Source organism: Larus michahellis, chromosome 1 (assembly GCF_964199755.1).
Source record: "Larus michahellis chromosome 1, bLarMic1.1, whole genome shotgun sequence".
NCBI classification, from domain to species: Eukaryota; Metazoa; Chordata; class Aves; order Charadriiformes; family Laridae; genus Larus; species Larus michahellis.
The window spans coordinates 41,703,530-41,720,323 of record NC_133896.1 but is presented as its reverse complement, the minus strand read 5'-3'; the positions used below and the strand labels follow the sequence as shown (position 1 = coordinate 41,720,323).

General features: G+C 41.7%; 1 protein-coding gene across 9 annotated transcripts in view; it reads left to right on the top strand.

Moving 5' to 3' along the window:
- KCNC2 (potassium voltage-gated channel subfamily C member 2) overlaps window positions 1–7,246 on the top strand; it is a 107,795-nt gene extending 100,549 nt beyond the window's left edge. For 4 of the 9 annotated variants that reach the window (XM_074573391.1, XM_074573389.1, XM_074573379.1 and 1 more), the window contains exons 4-5: window positions 5–172; window positions 4,123–7,246. In XM_074573391.1, coding sequence (XP_074429492.1) covers window positions 5–172; window positions 4,123–4,259 — 305 coding nt within the window. In that variant the 3' untranslated portion in view covers window positions 4,260–7,246. The remainder of the gene's footprint in view (window positions 1–4; window positions 173–4,122) is intronic. The other 5 variants (XM_074573382.1, XM_074573414.1, XM_074573380.1 and 2 more) reach the window with 5 other exon arrangements.
- Window positions 7,247–16,794: the final 9,548 nt, after the last annotated feature.

Sequence of the window (16,794 nt, the reverse complement as noted above, 5' to 3'; positions counted from 1 at the left end):
CCAGTGTTATCAGGTGAAGACAGTGCAGGAAGTGAGCAGCCACTCTCACCTGGTGAAAGGCTCCCTCCCATCAGACGCTCTAGTACCAGAGACAAAAACAGAAGAGGGGGAACATGTTTCCTACTGACAACAGGTGATTACACGTGTGCTACTGATGGAGGGATCAGGAAAGGTATGGACTTCTTTCATTAGATCATAAAAGATTACTCAGCAATGTGCTTGTGAAAAGCAAGCTTAGAGTAAAATGTTGTGCACAATGCTCTAAGAGGAAAGACTGTACTCACAATGTATCTTTTTTCTTTATTCCTAGTCATTCTTTTCTTGTTTTCCTTTTAGAAACACTCATCTCCTTTAATCTTCACAAAATGTGCTTGATGTTGGACCCTCATTTCACTTTTGTCTTCATTTGTCTGTTACCTTTAATGGAAAAGCCTGCAAGTCAGACCTCGCTCATCCAACCACTCATCACTCAATACCATTTGTCATTCTAAAAGACAAATTAATTATTTAATAACTTTCATCTGCACTTAATAACTTAGCAAAAATTACAGCTAAATAAATTACACTTAAAAGGTTGAAATGTCAGAAGTAAGCAGCATCTTTGTTCTGAACACAACAAAGCACATCATATGAGATGCTATTTAGATTTTATTTCAAGGAAAATTTGAGTTCATAATGCCACAAAATGCTTCCTCTTTGAAGCACACCGCTTATACTAAAAGGTGACTGTCTACCCCAACCAGAATTCAACTAAATAACACAATAAACAATGTTTGATCTTGCAAGGTGCTAAAAATGCCTTTCTAGTTATTCAGCCTCTTCAAATCTGATTACTCACTGTTCGGTAGGATGGGGTTCCCCAGGCAGAGTTTGCAAAACCTTCTGTCATTTTCTGTATCACCCAGGTGACTAAAGGTGGGGCTGTCCCATCAGGCCACAGCTGGCTGTGGCTGGAAGCCTAGCCTCAGGGTATAGACCCCAAATCAGCAATGCCAGCGGTAGTCTTGCTGTTTCCTTAGATTAGAATTGCTTTGGTTTCTTGGCAAATTGTTATCATTCCAACAGGTTTCATGTTCCTGAGTGCTGATGTGCAGTTGTTCACCTCAGAGTTCATCTGCAGTAGCCATATGGCACTGGACAAACATTTTTGGCTGAGATTTTTCTGGTTCTTGTGTTTGTTTTTTTTTTAAACTTGCTTTGTGCACAGCAAACGTGGCTATTCCAGCAAGCCATAGACGCTAAAGAACTTCTCTTGGATTATTCTGCAAATGCTTGTTTTACATTTCAAAAGGATGAGATCAGTAGGTTGAACCTGTGAAGGCAGATATGCAACCAGAGTTTGATGTGTATGGTATTTGTAAAGAGTACGATTGTCTCTGTGTTTTACATATTCCTATATATAATGTTTAGACTAAATGGGACTTCATTGCAAACGTGTTTTTGCACGGATTTAGGGCATTTTCCACTGTGTGTATATTTCTCACTGTCTTCTCAACAACTGGGATTATTTACAATATCTCTCATGGTAAGGGTCCAGTCTTTAGAGGAGGTCAGGAACACCTGAATAAGGCAGATTGCCATGGCATCTTGCAAGATAAGGTTCTTGACTTTTAGAAATGTTAGTATAAACATTTGAGTGCTGTTCATTTGTCAGCAACTGTAATTGGAACAGATCAGAAATAATAAAAGAAGTTACCCATTAGCTACTAAAGATGTACTCATATAACAGTAAAACATATTTTGTAGTGAGACCGCATGAATATTTTCATTTCAAAATCCAGATTCAAGAGAAAATTTTTCCATAGTTTTTGCTAGAAAATGGGGCTTGAGTTCAGAACTGACAGTTCTGCTCTTTGATTGGTTCTGATGATAACCTTAGTCTAGGCTGAAATGTTTTGGCCACTGGCTTTGAAGTTTATTTTGTATAGAGCAGGGAAGTTAGCTCATAAGCAGAAAACATCCTCAAGTAGCATCCAAATGGTTTTGAATACTTGGATTTAATTCACACATCAAGTCTATTGCTTTTTCATTTTATTTTTTCCCTTTCTTTCTTTTGGTACATCCTTCTTGTTTGGCTCGTTCCTGCGTTGGTTCTTGGTTGCGTTCAATGATTGTTTATTCTGAGCTTTTTTCCATTAGCATCTTATCTCCATCTCTAAGGTGATACCGATTCAGAGCTGATCCAAACCCCACTGAAATACGCAGAAAGCACTGATTGTGGATCATGCTTCTATCTCTATTCATCTTGTGTGGTTTTCATTTTTGAGGAGTTCCTGTTTTCTTTATCATCTTTACTATCTTCCTCTACCAGTTCTTTGCTTTTATCATTAGGAAAGTATCAGGAAAAATATTTTTAAGAAATAGTTTCCTAGTTTCTGTGTAAAAAAAAAAAAAAAAAAAAAAAAAAAAAAAAAAAAGCTACCTGATTCTGATTCTTTTGATTTTTTTGGTAAGCTTTATGTTTACAGGGGAGGTTAAATATTCACACTAGCAGTGTGCTTCCCTTCTATTCCCCTCTCAAACATGATTCTTTCTAATCTTTGTAAATACTGATAGAAACTCAGAAACTGGAGGCTGTTTTTGAAATGTATCAGAAGTCTGTGACGCATCACAGTCTACCCTGCCCTTGCAATCTGGAGATAACATTGTACAAACTTTTAGCAGACGTGAGGTTATACATTTGCTGTAAGTACAGTTTTACAGTATGCAATTCTCAGTAGGTAAGAAATATGTTAATTGTTGTTAGGGGACAACCTAAGATACGATTTTTCCTGAAGATGTTAACAACCGTCTGTTAGCTGTCTGTTATCTGGAGATCTGGAATTTGAGCCACTAACTGTTTCAATAAGAAACAAAAATGTCTGGTGACATCCTGTGTAATGTTTAGCTGTATTGTCGTTGACATTTTATAGTTTCTATGGGAAAAGTCTCAGTATTTCCCTGTAAGCAATTTATACCTGAGTGTCTTAACCTGCCAAATGCTTAGACACATACTTGTCTTCAAGAAGATAGGTAGTGCCATTGAAATGAATGGGGCTTCTCGTGCTTGCGGTGAAGCACGTATCTATGTACTTGAGGAGCGAGGTCCAGTCTGGCTTCATCTTTGTTGTATTTCCTTTCCGATACCTCTCTCCAGACCGATGGGCTGATCCTTTTCTTCATAAGTGGGATTATTCAGGTGGTATGGAAAATACTTGAGCATGAAGATAGTGAGGCAGTGAATGGCAAGGCTTTCCCGACATTTTACAGCGTAGCCTCTACACGGTGAGAACAATCTAGATGTAGCAAAAAGTCGGTAGCTAGAGCCCACAGTGTATGTGAACAAAAATGTCTGCAAGTGCAATGTTCCCTCCAAATTGTGAAGCATTATGTGGTTGCCTTGTTTAATGATTAATTATTTACTATTTGCTTATGTGGGTTAATACCGTTTATTTCATTTGAGTCAGCTGGAGAATGAGCACAAATATGCTGTTTTAAATCTGCCAATCGGAAGGCATTTGCAAATACATCAAACTCTGCTCTCTTATTATACTTTAATATTAGACACAAAGTCTTAGGGTTAATATTTCTGAAGATGGAACTTCTTTCCCACAGTATCATTCAGTCCTCTGCAGAAGTGATTTACAGATACTGTGTACAGTTTTATTTGTGTTTTGTATTATTTATTTATTTTTAAAGAAAAATCATCCTTTATTATTAATTGGGTTTAGCAGAGATTATATAATTCTACCAGGTTTTATAGTCTGTCTTAATGGGGTTTTAATTATGGTTAGCCAGGTAGCTCAACCAGTAACCCTGTTGGGGTCCTTTATCTTGCACACTGTGCAACCCTGCTGAAGCCAGAAGAGCGGCACTGAGCACAAGATGGGACGTGGAAGAGCAGATCAGACCTCTTGTGTGACGGTCTGTTTAATTTTCTGGGGAAGAATAGCTGCATTAATTTGTAACTAATTTTATTTATTAATATATTTTGTTAGTAATGTGTCTCAGCATTGAGTTCTTTTGCAGGCAGATTCCCTCTGAGTCCCAGATAGCTCCTTGGATTACATTACATTGTACTGTTTGTCTTTGTCTATTTTCTTGGCTGAATTCAACTGATGTCTGTGCATTTTCTCATACAAGGCTACGAAAAATCTCGAAGCTTAAACAACATAGCTGGCTTGACAGGCAATGCTCTGCGACTGTCTCCAGTAACATCACCCTACAGCTCACCTTGTCCTCTAAGGCGCTCTCGGTCTCCCATCCCTTCCATCTTGTAAACCAGATGGCATCAATCGGCTACATAGTATTAATTCAAATACTGTTTACCACATATGGGAAATAAATGTAGCATTAACCATAGGCTCCACAAATATGGTATAACTCCTGCATGATATAACTGTCAGTAGTAAGAAATGCCCCTTGGGTAGCTGAAGATTTCTGTCTTGGTTACCTAAGGTAGCGCTTCTCCTTTTATCTACGATATTGTCCTACTTTCCTGTGGCAATAAAAGGACAGGTAGTGGATGCCGTTGGCCAGTATATTCAATAAATAAGTGTATTTTCAGGGAGATCTACTTAAAATAATGTGCTTCCAACTAATTATCAGTCACTCCATTGAACCTCCATTTCTTGTGACTCTAATCCATTCTGAAGATGTCTGGAATCGTGTCTTGGTTGCGCACAATGTGACTTGGGTCTGCTCATTTGCATGGACCATCCTGTCTCCATCACCTGACAAGCAGTGTTGCCGATTGTGGAGACCACAGAAGGCTCTGGATGTGTGTTCTCGCATTGTACCATCCTGCTGAAATGAAAGCACTGATAAACCGGTCTGCATGTGGGATTGTTTTTCTTTGTTTAACATTTTCCTTTATTTTTTAATGATCTACTTGTTTATAAATGGCTTTACTTTGTGATTAACTTACTTTGGTACTGGATTGCTGTATCAGAGTTCTGAATGTCTCCGGTTGTTTGCACACAGATAACTGCAAAGAGGTTGTCATTACTGGTTACACGCAAGCAGAAGCCAGATCTCTTTCTTAATGGCTTGGGGAAGGCACAAAACATGCAAGAAAGGTAAACGCCATCCAGACTTGCAATTTTAAGCTAGCAAGTGCTGCTTGGTACTGTAGTCATTTCTCTACTCCAGGGTTCTTCAACATTTTCAGAGGCTGAGTACCAAGTAAAATTGAGACCATTATGGGGGGCTTTTTTGTACCACTGTAAGAGGGTAGTAGTTTTCAAGTTGGGTTTTTGACCAGCCTTATACCTCTGGCTCATGAGCTTCAAAAATTTCCTCAGTCAATGTTTTCTGAGGTGCTTTGTCCTATATGTTGTTTGTCTGTCTGTTTTGCAACCTGTCTACTGTATTCTCCATCTGTCTCCATAAAGCACAGAGATACTGTTAAAATGCCCCCCTCTTTTAAGGTTAACTAAGGACGTTTTTCTCCTTTTCTCTTTTTTTCATATGGACTATACTGATGTGTATAGATACAAATATATATATTTTTCAAGTGCAAGTTAGTATCATCTAGACTAACTCACATGAGCACTCTGAAGATTTTTTGAGTGGGGTTTAGTAGTGGCTTTACAGTACTGACCGGTTGCCTATTGCATCAATCTTCCTCCTAGCAACCAGCGTTCATTACAGTTTTGAAACTGTATCTCCTCTAGTGGCTTTTTCATTCAATATTAACCTCTGTTTATGCAACAGGACAAATGCAATGGCAGATTTTATGTTCTGGGCTGGTGAGGAAAAATTACCCTAAACCGCAGAGTTTTAGGACTACACGGGGAAGACCGTAACAACCCAAATCTTAAGGGATCCTTGAGATTGTTGAATAATCCCTGATTGTCATGTTTTATTTTTTGTTAGGAAAAGAAATATAACTTATTGTTGATCATGTGACATGTTCTTCTGTATATAGCCTAGCCCAATAGCATGACCTGCATGTCAGAATTCTTGTACAATAATGTATTTATCAAAGTATACATTTCTGATATTTAGAGATGTACATTGATTTAGTTTTGGTAAAATATTGTCAATAGAGAGATTAACTGCAAACAGCTTTTAGCAAAGGAATTAATATTATATCTGGTGCTGCTGTTATATTAACTACAGTGTTGTACAGAATTTATCATGGATTTTTGACTGCTGAAAAAGGGACAATGGAATTTAGCCATACCAAGGACTGTACTGGAAAGAGACTGCTGCTGCTGAATGGGCCCTGATAAACAACTCACGCCTTGAGGAGGTCACTGAGACTTTACACGGGAAGTAGAGCTTGTTAAAGAAGATTAAAGACTGCTCGTAATTACTGCTGCCAGAGGAAGGGGTGACTAGTCACTGTTGATGAGTCAGCTGTAAATAAAACATGTGTGCATGGAATATCAGTTTTTATCTATATCAAGGAAAGCTGAATTCAAGTCATCATTGCTAAGGCTCCATGCAAAGACCCACACCCCTGTGTGTATTATTCCTGGTTCCTGCAGTAAATTGTGCTGTGGATCATACAAAGACACACACTTAATAATGATAGTGATGTAAACTGCATCTGTCTTGACTTCTGTCATAATAATGGTATATTTTGCAAAGGTCACCAATACGAACAGAGTAGGTTTGCATAAGTCCTTGCTTTCTCAGTTTGCCATGACCTGTATTTGTATGAATTCTAGTGTACATGCCAAGTCTTAAATTTACTTTTCACTTTGATAATAGAAATATGACTGCAGACAAACATCACTGACTTTGTTCACAGCACACAGTCTTCTTTCATTGTTACCTCAAAGTATAAGTATTATGAAAAATAAAATTCTGGCAGCAAGACTATTTTGGGTTTGTTTTGTGTTTTTTGTTTTTTTTTTTTAATTCAGTGTTGCAAACCCAACATCAATAAGTATAAAAGTTGTATTAAAATTATATCCTACAAATGTATATTTTACATAAAAGAGATATTCTTTGATCAGTTACTTTCTGTGATTTTTGTGGTAAATGGATCTAGTCTATTCTATGTTTATGAGGCATTGTAGTGCTACGATGTGGTAATTATGTTCTCTCCATCCTATTCAGTGGGAAATTCTCCAGAATCTGTTTTGTCACCCTGGTGTCCCGATTGTAGGGACCTGTCCCAGTTGTGAAACTCTGTATCGTGGAACTTCTGTGAACATGTCAAGGTGCATGCACAATCCTGGTGAAAACCAGTGGAAATGTAATACCTGAATTGGAGAATAAAAGGCAAAAGACCTGGGGAGGAACTTGGAACATATCTTCTGAAGTGGCTCATGCGCTTTCTTTAGCTGTATCGGTCCCCTGCCTGCCACTGGCCATCCCAATTCTCAAACCAGTTTTCTGGGGTTCTTGAGGAGCTAATTCAAAGAGTAGCATGAGCTGGGTTCCAAAGAAATTTAAAATCTTCCTTCTTGTTAATGACCCCACGCCTTGTGTGGAAGTTGTGATTGGGCTAGATATTATCAGAGTCAAGGCAGTTTTATTGCATCCTCATGTGAAGTCACCCTAAAAAGGAGGTGATAAATGGTTACTTAAAACTTCTAATCCAATACTGTATTTGAGGCAACCAGTGAAATCCCTGAATACGAACAGAGTGTCTGAGAGGGGTGAGGGAGCTAGTACAGCTGTACACATGATCTGAGAGACTATTACCGCAGTATTTTGGAAAAGGTGCTGGAATGTAAGAAAGATTCCAGAAAACAGGATCAAGAGGTGTTCAAGTTTTGGAAAATGTGTTATAGAGACATACCACGAAAGCTCAATGTGCTGAGTTTGCCCAAAGGTTAAGAATTGACTGGACTGTGACCTGTGAGCAGTACCCACGTGAGGAAGAGGTGTGGTGGTTAGCCAGGACAAGGCTCACAGCCAGCTCCAGTCAGGCAGCTCTGATGTCTGCCCCCAGGCACCAGTGAGGAGCCCCAGGTGGGATGCAGACAAGGTGGTGAATTGTGTTGGGCAAGACCGTAGAAAACACTGACAGCCAGATGGTGCCTGACATCTTCTACTGTCTCTGGATGATAAGGAGCTTAAACCTGGATGGACCTCCACTGACACAGGACCTTGAGTCCAGAATATCCTGACTGCAGCTACTTGGTTTTCCCCTAGAGAAGCAAGCCCATGTTTAAATGTTTTCTTTTAAAACACACCTGGAAGACAAGCTGATGGTGAGTCCGCTGACTATTCGTGTGTCTTGGGACTACAACCCAAATCTGACTGTTCTAAGAGGAAGTGTTGGCTCAACCAGCAGCCCTCAAAGACTGCCCCCCTGTTCATCCCCTGCTTCTGGGCTCAAGGAGGAGTGAGTGGGACGTAGGCCACCAACGTTTGTCTTTCTCACACTGAGGAAGGCTTTGAACCTAGACTTTGCTCTTCAGTGTAATGCAGTTCTTATGTCTCAGATACTATGTAAAGGATGGACAGCACATTTGCATTCACTTCTTTTGGCCTTCCTTCAAAAATAAGTAGGTACAATGATCTTTTGTAAAGGGAGTCCTCAATGTGATGTGCTGATGCAGAGCAGATCTATCCAGGCCTCCAGAGGCCTTCAGCCCTGCAGGAGGAAGACTTTTGCTGGAGAAAGGAGTTCTAGGTCAAGCAGGAGGATGTTGTGTGTGTATGGGTATCCAGTGGATCAAATACTCACCAAGGGGCAGCTGAGGGAATTTCTGGGCCTGCTTTAGGAGTCCAAAAACTCATTTAATCCTTGTATAAGTAAGACTTGAGGGTTAGAAGTCAAAACTAGGTAGAGTTAAACAAGCAATGGGTTTAGAAGTAATGCACCCATTAAGATAATTTACAAGCTGTTGCTTGTTTGACTTTTAAAGTTGTAAAATCAAAATGTCCAAAATTAGCATCTTTTTGAAAGATAAGCCAGTGCAACAGCAGGGTTGGTGCAGAGGTCAAAAGCTGTGACGTATTTTGCAGATGAGCAGATTATGGGACCTTCAGATTTTGAACACAGTTATTGTTCTTATGGGGCCTCATTCAGCACGGAGAAAACATTGCATTCCAGCAAACATTGAGACACTGTATTACGAGTGTTATAGGTGCGTACTGTAAACTGGTTCCAGAATTGCTGAGAAGCATGCAGCTAATGATAATTAATATTATGCTGTGTGTTGGGGGCTTTTTCATGTGTGAAACAATTACCGTTCCTAAAATTTCTCTTACAAAAGATCCAGATTAAATTAAAACTGTTAAAAACTGTGGAAGCCTCTGTTCAGATGGGTTACAGAAAACTAGAGGGGGAAGGGACCAATCTGACATGAGCAAACTTGCCAACATATTTAATGTGAAGAGATGAATTTTAAGAGTCATGAATGAATTAAACTATATGAAAGAGGAGGGCATTTTATCATCAGAATAAATCACGCCGAAGTCAGATAAAGGAAATTGGAATGGAAAACTGCTACTAGATAGAGAAAATGAATATATTAATATGCTGTATTACAAGCAGTGGCTTGAACAATTCCATAATAGAGCCTTTGAATACTAACCGAGTGAGAAGAAATTACCAAAAAAACTGCAAAGGTTTCTATCAAGTTAAAGTTATAGGAAATATTAATATTTTCATAATACATTATTTTCCCCTAGGAAATACTTGTCATTTATTTAATTTCTAAAGAGACAAGTTATTTTAAATAATGTTGGTTTTTAAAGTCAAAACTTGGCTCATGAGTAGATACTGAGATCTTAGTGTTGGGTGTTGGGTACCTAGCTGGTGTGCCATAATCAGCATTTCCCTCTGAACTGAATCATAGAATTGTAGGGGTTGGAAGGGACCTTCGGAGATCATCTAGTCCAACACCCTGCCAAAGTAGGTTCACCTAGAGCAGGCTGGACAGGAATGCATCTAGATGGGTTTTGAATATCTCCAGAGAAGGAGACTCCACAACCTCCCTGGGCAGCCTGAATATCCCTGGGACATGTTGAAATGGCAGAGGTGTCTGATTCCTGGTCCTAGAGATGCAGGTCTGTCACACGCCGGCTCCATGGGAGCTCCGAGGTGGGCTCCAGCCAGGTGTGAGCAGTGCAGAGCTCCTGGCTCCACGGCACAGCCTGTGGAAGCACCCCGAGCTGCGGTCAATATGTGCCTTCTCATTGCCTTCTGCCAAAATACTCGTGCTTCTTCCACCCTCTGCAACCTCCTCCCCAAAACCCAGCCTTCTGTCGCTTGCATTTTTCTCTCATGAGCATGTTGATGAACAGCTGACAGATTTCAGATTCATACTTTCACAGCTTTGCATTCACAGATGGCAATATTCTAGCATATTTAAAAAAAAGAAATCGGAGGTGGACACTTTTTGAAAATTTGGCACCAAAATGTTATGCCTTTCATTTAACATCTCCTGTATTATTTTCACGTGGAAGACTAGAGATCAGTTTAAAACCAGGGCCACAGCTAGGTCATACCAAAGCTTTCAGGATGTCTTCATTTTATATTCTGTATCTGGTTAGAGCATCACTGCATTTTACTATCACATGAGGCTCTCCGTTTTCGCTGCAGATGGGATTTGGAGATAAGATGCTAGGGCAAGTCAGAGAGTACTATTTTAAGTTAAATGCTTTCTCTGTAGAATGGTTGTGCCTCCTATAGGACTGTAAATATGAATTGTAATATGAAGAAAAAGCTACTGATTGGGAAATACTGAGGCTGTAATAGATGGCTGTAATCCATCTTTGTCTTGCAGAATGGTACAGGCACCCTTTCTTTAAAACATGGAAAGCAGACGATTTCATGACAGCCTCCTCAGACCTGCATAAGATAATGAACTACCAAAATAAGAAAGTGGAAGGTGTTTCCTTTGACCTTAAGATAGCTTATTTGCAAAAGCAGCAAGATCAGATTTATTTAAGAAGCTTCGCCTTTGCAGTGAGACAATGCAAAACTCCATCAATCTGAAGAATAGTAAACCGTAGCCACTTTATCCTATTAGGCTGATGCTAAATATAGAATGGATTTTCAGTTTCTTACAGGGATTTCCTTGCTTTGTGACTAAATGCAGCACCAGGGTTTTGTGAAAATGTTATTTTCTTCATGCTTATGACTGTTAGTACAATGCAGTGTTTGGCGCACTGAAAGTCTTAAAACGATGCCATTTTTTAGTAGTGCTTTTTGCATTTTGCCGGCATGAAAAATCAGGTTTCTTCTGAACTGAAACAGTGGAGAGGGGAGTAAAGGGAGCACTGAAGGACACGGTTTTCTTGAACTCTTGAGGGAATCCGCTGCATGTAACTGCGACCACACAGAAATAAAAATAGGCAGCTTTCCCTATGTCAGTGTCTTGACATTGACTGTAACTTTTCCAGTTCTGAAACTCCTCTTCATAGTTTTGGTTGGAAATGACAGCAATAAAATTTATTTAGTTACTGCTGTTTATATCCTCTGCTTAACCCTTGGTAAGTTTGCTTAAAATCTGTGAATAATGGAGCAATTATAGAGCTTAACAGCACTAGGACTGAGCTCAGAGAAGAACTTACGTGTGAACTTAATAGGTCCATCTGTAATTATTGAAGAGTTTTCTTAGTAGAGGACATTACCTGAACAAGATCCCAGTGTGAAATGGCCTCACCGAAATGAATGGCAAAACTGTCCTTGGCTTACTTAAGCAAGACAAGGTCTCGGGAGGCAACTGGACATTTCCAGGACATTTATCACCAACATCTTAGTATTCAAACATATTTCAGCTGAAATAATAACAGTAGTAGTAATAATAACAGTAATAGTGATGATGATGATGTGATTTATTGCGGTGGTCACTGATTCTGGTTTGAGTACAAGTATCCATAAGGATATGCAGCTGCAGCTTTTATCTGTGCCCCATTCCCCTTTTCTCCATCCTCCACCGGCTGTCGCAGCTGCAGCAGAAGGGCCCGTGCAAGTGCCGGGGGCTTCACATTGAAACTGGAAGGTCCAGCCTCCCCACCGGTGCAGGGGTGAGGAGTAGAAGGCGATTGTCACCTCCGCACCCAACTCACCCACAGGGTGTGCGGTGACGCCTCTGTCCCATGCGTGCCTGGTGCCTTCTCCAAGCAAACCACTTCTCTTTCTCCAGAGCCACTACACAAAGTGATTTTACCCATATCATAGATATACCTCTTTCAGTATGGATCGAGTATCTCTGTGAGAGCCTGTAGACAGAAAAAGGACCCGTCTCCTTCCTGGCATGGGAGCAGAGGCTCAGTGCAGAGGCAACATGTCCCTGCTCCAGCACCTGCTTCTCCTGGTGCTTTACTCGCTCTTGCAGATGTGCAGTGCCAAGGCTACTTCATGAACATTTCCCCTCCACTGCCCCAGAAGTAGTTTCTTTTTCAGCACTTTTCTCGGAAGAGGACGGAGTGTGCAGTCAGAGCCTGCCTGGGTGGGAGGTGGCTCGTGCTCAGGTGTACGTGGGACTGACATGTCCCCACACTGACGCCCAAGATTCCTTCTCTTTTTTTTTGTTGCAAGAAATACATCTCTGACTGAAACCATCCTGAAACCATCAGGTGTACTTCAAAAACACTTCTTGGAAGAGCATTTGGCTATCTGAGAAGCTGTAAGCAGAGTTAATGTTATGCGTTTGGTTTTTTTTATCCTTCTGCAATTCCTGAATCCACTATGTGGATTATACCCCTTGTTTTCTTTGCACATACCTTCACTGCTCCCTGCGTTCTGCAGCTTTCCTAGCTTCAGACCTGCCCATCCTGTATTCAGGACTTACCCACATGCCTCCTTTGTCTGCCTCTTCATTACAGCAAAGCTGGAGCCTGCACGAGAGCTGCTGGGAAGGGGAAAGGTAAGTGAATTTGGACCTCAGTCACAAGGGTAGAGGAGTACAGGACTGAATCTCCTCATGAAGCTGACTAAAACTTGTTGGAGATGTTGCCTTATGCAGTTGGGTCCAGCCCAGCTTGGAATGAATTTGCAATTCTCTGCAGCTCCTTTTGTATGGCCACCACAGTTGGGAACATTAAATTTTGGAGCCACAAAGTGCTGTCTGAAAGCAGCACAGCTGTCAGTGAAGAGCAGTTTGCAACTGGAATATGGCCAGTGCCAGGGACACCGCAGAGGGACATGCCAAAAACCGGACAGAGATGATTGCTTAGAAATCAAATTCAGAAATTAGATTTTCCAACCACATATTCACTGAACTATTGATTTACCAATCAATATAATAGTACTGAGGAGAATGATTGGAGTGCTGAATATATCATAATTTATCAAAAATTACAAATACTGATGTGATTTTTTCTGCCCTTTTTTAAGGCTTACTGTAATACCAAATTTCCTTCCGACCTGAAGATAAATACAATGAAAATAGGTGCATTAGCTAAATTAATGTCAGGGAATAAACATCCCTTAAAGATAACTATAAGAATTTACTTTAAGAAATGTTTTTATGTGCTAGTCCTAGACAAAAGCTGTTCATTAAGTTTTATTCATAGTCCTCAGTACCCTTCAAATATGGAATAATTTCTAGACTTCTGCCGCCTATTACTGGGAAGCCTGTTGTATTTATCGGTATTTGAATCTTTGGGCAGTAACTGGTAAGTTTTTGATTCAGTCATTCCTGTGCTGCCTTTGTCTATTTAAAAATACTAGAAGAACCATGTTAGGTGCTTTCCCTAAGTTTTCAGGTGAGATGTTTTGTACCAACTGGCAGGGCAGGTAGATGTATGCTTAGTGCCAGAGATGCTCCAGGTTAATGGTCTGTAGTTCACAGCAGGTCCTCGAGGTGATCTTTGGGGCTGGCTTTGCCTCTCCATAAAGTTTCATCATGCACAGCTGAGAGAGGCTCAGCATCTGTCTATGGCTGGCACTGGGATTTAATTCCCTGCTTCCCTAAAAAGCCCGTCCCGGCCTGCTCAGCAGCATGGACATTCCCTGCAGGGCACGTCTCCGGTGTTACACCTGCATCGCTGACACCCTTTTGGGTCTTGGATGTGATTTCACCCCTGCAGCTGGATGTGTTGTTTGGGACCCAGCGGCATTGCGTGGGGTAAGCGCAAGAACATTCAAACCTTAGCACTAAACTGTGCAATCCCTGAGAGAAGTTTTAGGGAGTCAGCTGGAAAGTGCTGCCTGCCCAAGAAGCGGTGTTATGCGACAGCCACGGCGCTGCTGCAGCACGCGTCTGTATCCTCTTCTGAGGATTCAATGAGGGTTTTTTTCTCCTGTGCGGTGGTGGGCTTCACTCGCAGAGCTGCCGGCAGCGAAGCAGAGATGCACGGTGAGTGCCAAACACATCGCAGCCCTCTCCTCCTTCCCCTCCACCTCCGCGGCTTTGCAGGACAGTCGCATTGTCCCAAAAATGTTTGAATAATGCCACATCTCAGTGTTTTACAATATCGTGTGCTCAATATAAACTATAAATTGTACCGTGTGGCACAAGGTGGCAAGGCAGGGGATCTTCTCCAAATCTCTCTGCAGGAGTGCGCCTTCAGGAGCTCAGCTGTAAGTGATAATGACACAGATTATTTTTTTTTTTCAGAGACAGAACAGGACTTTGTCGTTTTGCCCATTGGCTAGGTGGGTGGACTGTAGGAACAGGAGGGTCACACCTGTCCCTGAGAGGTGGGATAGGGGACAAATGTGCACCGAGTAGTCCCAGTGTCCATGCACTGGCCTGCCTGTGCCACAATCCAAGGGTCCTGTTGGACGTGGACCACACTGTGAGTGGTCTAAATCAGTCTCAGTGACCAAATCCTGCTGGTCCTCATCCGGGGCACAGGTATGGGATGCTCCAGAGGGGTGCAGCATCCCCGCTGCCCGCATGTCCCCTCCGGCTCACAGTCAGAGGCATCAGGCCCTTTGCCACAAAGCTGTACCTCGCTTCTCCGCGCTCCCCACGTTTTCTCTTTTAGGGCTTGGTCAGGCTTCTACAGACCAAGGGAAAGCACAGAGCATCCCCCAGGGTGGGGGCACAGAGAAAGATTTACTCCTTGGGTACGCTGGGTATGGGGAGATCCCCCTCTCTTGGGCACCATGCAGCCGCCAGCTCCTCTCCTTCTTGCCCCATCTTCCCCCCCCAACCCCCTAGCCCATGCATCCCCAGCAGCTGGAAAATGAGAAACCGCTGTGCATTTCTGGCCCTGGTGAGGATTTTTATTCCTTCCCTGATGCTCTATGTAATAATGCAGTGTCACTGTGAAGGTGACATCAAGTACATTTGTCACCACAACCAGCCCAAAACAGTGTGGTCAAGCATAAGGCAAGGTTTGTTAAATGGCTCCGTGGGCCAGATCTGGACTATAGATCCATAGAGATGCAGTTATTATGCATTTTGCACAAGGGATTGTACTGGTTTTGGCTGGGATAGAGTTAATTTTCTTCATAACAGCTCATATGGGCTATTTTTTGGATTTGTGACCAAAGCAGTGTTGATGATAAAAATATTTGAGCTATTGCTGAGCAGCGCTTACACAGGGTCAAGTCCTTTTCTGTTTCTCGCGCTGCCCTGCCAGTGAGCAGGCTGGGGGTGGTCAAGAAATTGGGAGAGGACACAGCCAGGACACCCAACCCCAACTGACCAAAGGGATGTTCCAGACCATATGATGTTGTGCTCAGCAGAAAAAGGTTGCGGGGAGAGGTTGCTGGGGCTGCCGTTGCTCAGGGACTGGCTGGGCATCAGTGGTCTGGTGGTGAGCAATTTTTTTGGGGGGTTTTGTACCATTTGCTTTTCTTGATTTTGCTGTTTTGTTTTTTTTTTTTTAATTATTATTTTACTTATTAGCCTGTCTCAACCCATGAGATTTCCCACTTTTACATGATCTCTCAGAACCTGCTTTTGGTTGTGTTTGAGGTGATAGCAAGTCTTGTTTGTTTCCTTGGATGTTTCTGCCTCCAATTAGTCAGGCTTGAACATCCAATTTAGGTTCTACATAGGAAATTCCTTTTTTTTCCTTTTTTTTTTTGCAACATCATTTTCTCTTTCAAGACCAACTTGAGGCAATTTCAAGGAGACATCAAAAGATGGCAGCTGTAGTTGAAATGCGAGTGCCAGCTCACAGTTTCACAGCTGCATGTGGTCTTTAGCCTCATCAGGATTACAAGGCCACCAGTGTTTCCAAATTAATTTTACATAACTTCAAATGGGTTTCTGTTAAAAAGCATACTGAAATAATACAAGGAGCCACCTTCCCCCCTCGAAGGATTCAGACAAAAAATAAACAAGGGAGGAATTCTGTCCTTTCGGTTGCACTGTGGATCTCAGGTAACGGGTTTTGTGGACAACAGACTGATTGTCAAACGTGCGAGGAAGGAGCCCAGGAGCTCTCCCTCCTACCAGGGTTTGCCTTCATGTTTCTTTTGCTTCAGAAGTCCCCTCTCCCCAGAGAAAGGCAGTGCCTGGCTATAGCAGGGGTTTTGAGCGTGGGCGCTCTGGTTCTACAAGCTTTTGCCCTGCTGCAGGTCCACACAAGCTCACTCGGGTGAAAAGGTCAGGCTATTCTGTTCTTTAGCTGGGGAAAAAAAAACAGCACAGAGCAATGGATAAAAGCTGAGAGCCTAGCGATTAGGACCCTGGGATTCACTGAAATCAGTGGGGTTTAAGCTCCTAAATACTTCTGGATCTGGCAGATTGAATGGATCTGCTCTGGACATGGGAAGCAGAGCTCTGTTAGTCCAACCATTAAATTGTTACATTGTCTTAGCTTAAATGCCGAGTGTTCTTTCTTTCTTTCTTTCTTTCTTTCTTTCTTTCTTTCTTTCTTTCTTTCTTTCTTTCTTTCTTTCTTTCTTTCTTTCTTTCTTTCTTTCTTTCTTTCTTTCTTTCTTTCTTTCTTTCTTTCTTTCTTTCTTTCTTTCTTTCTCTCTCTCTTTCT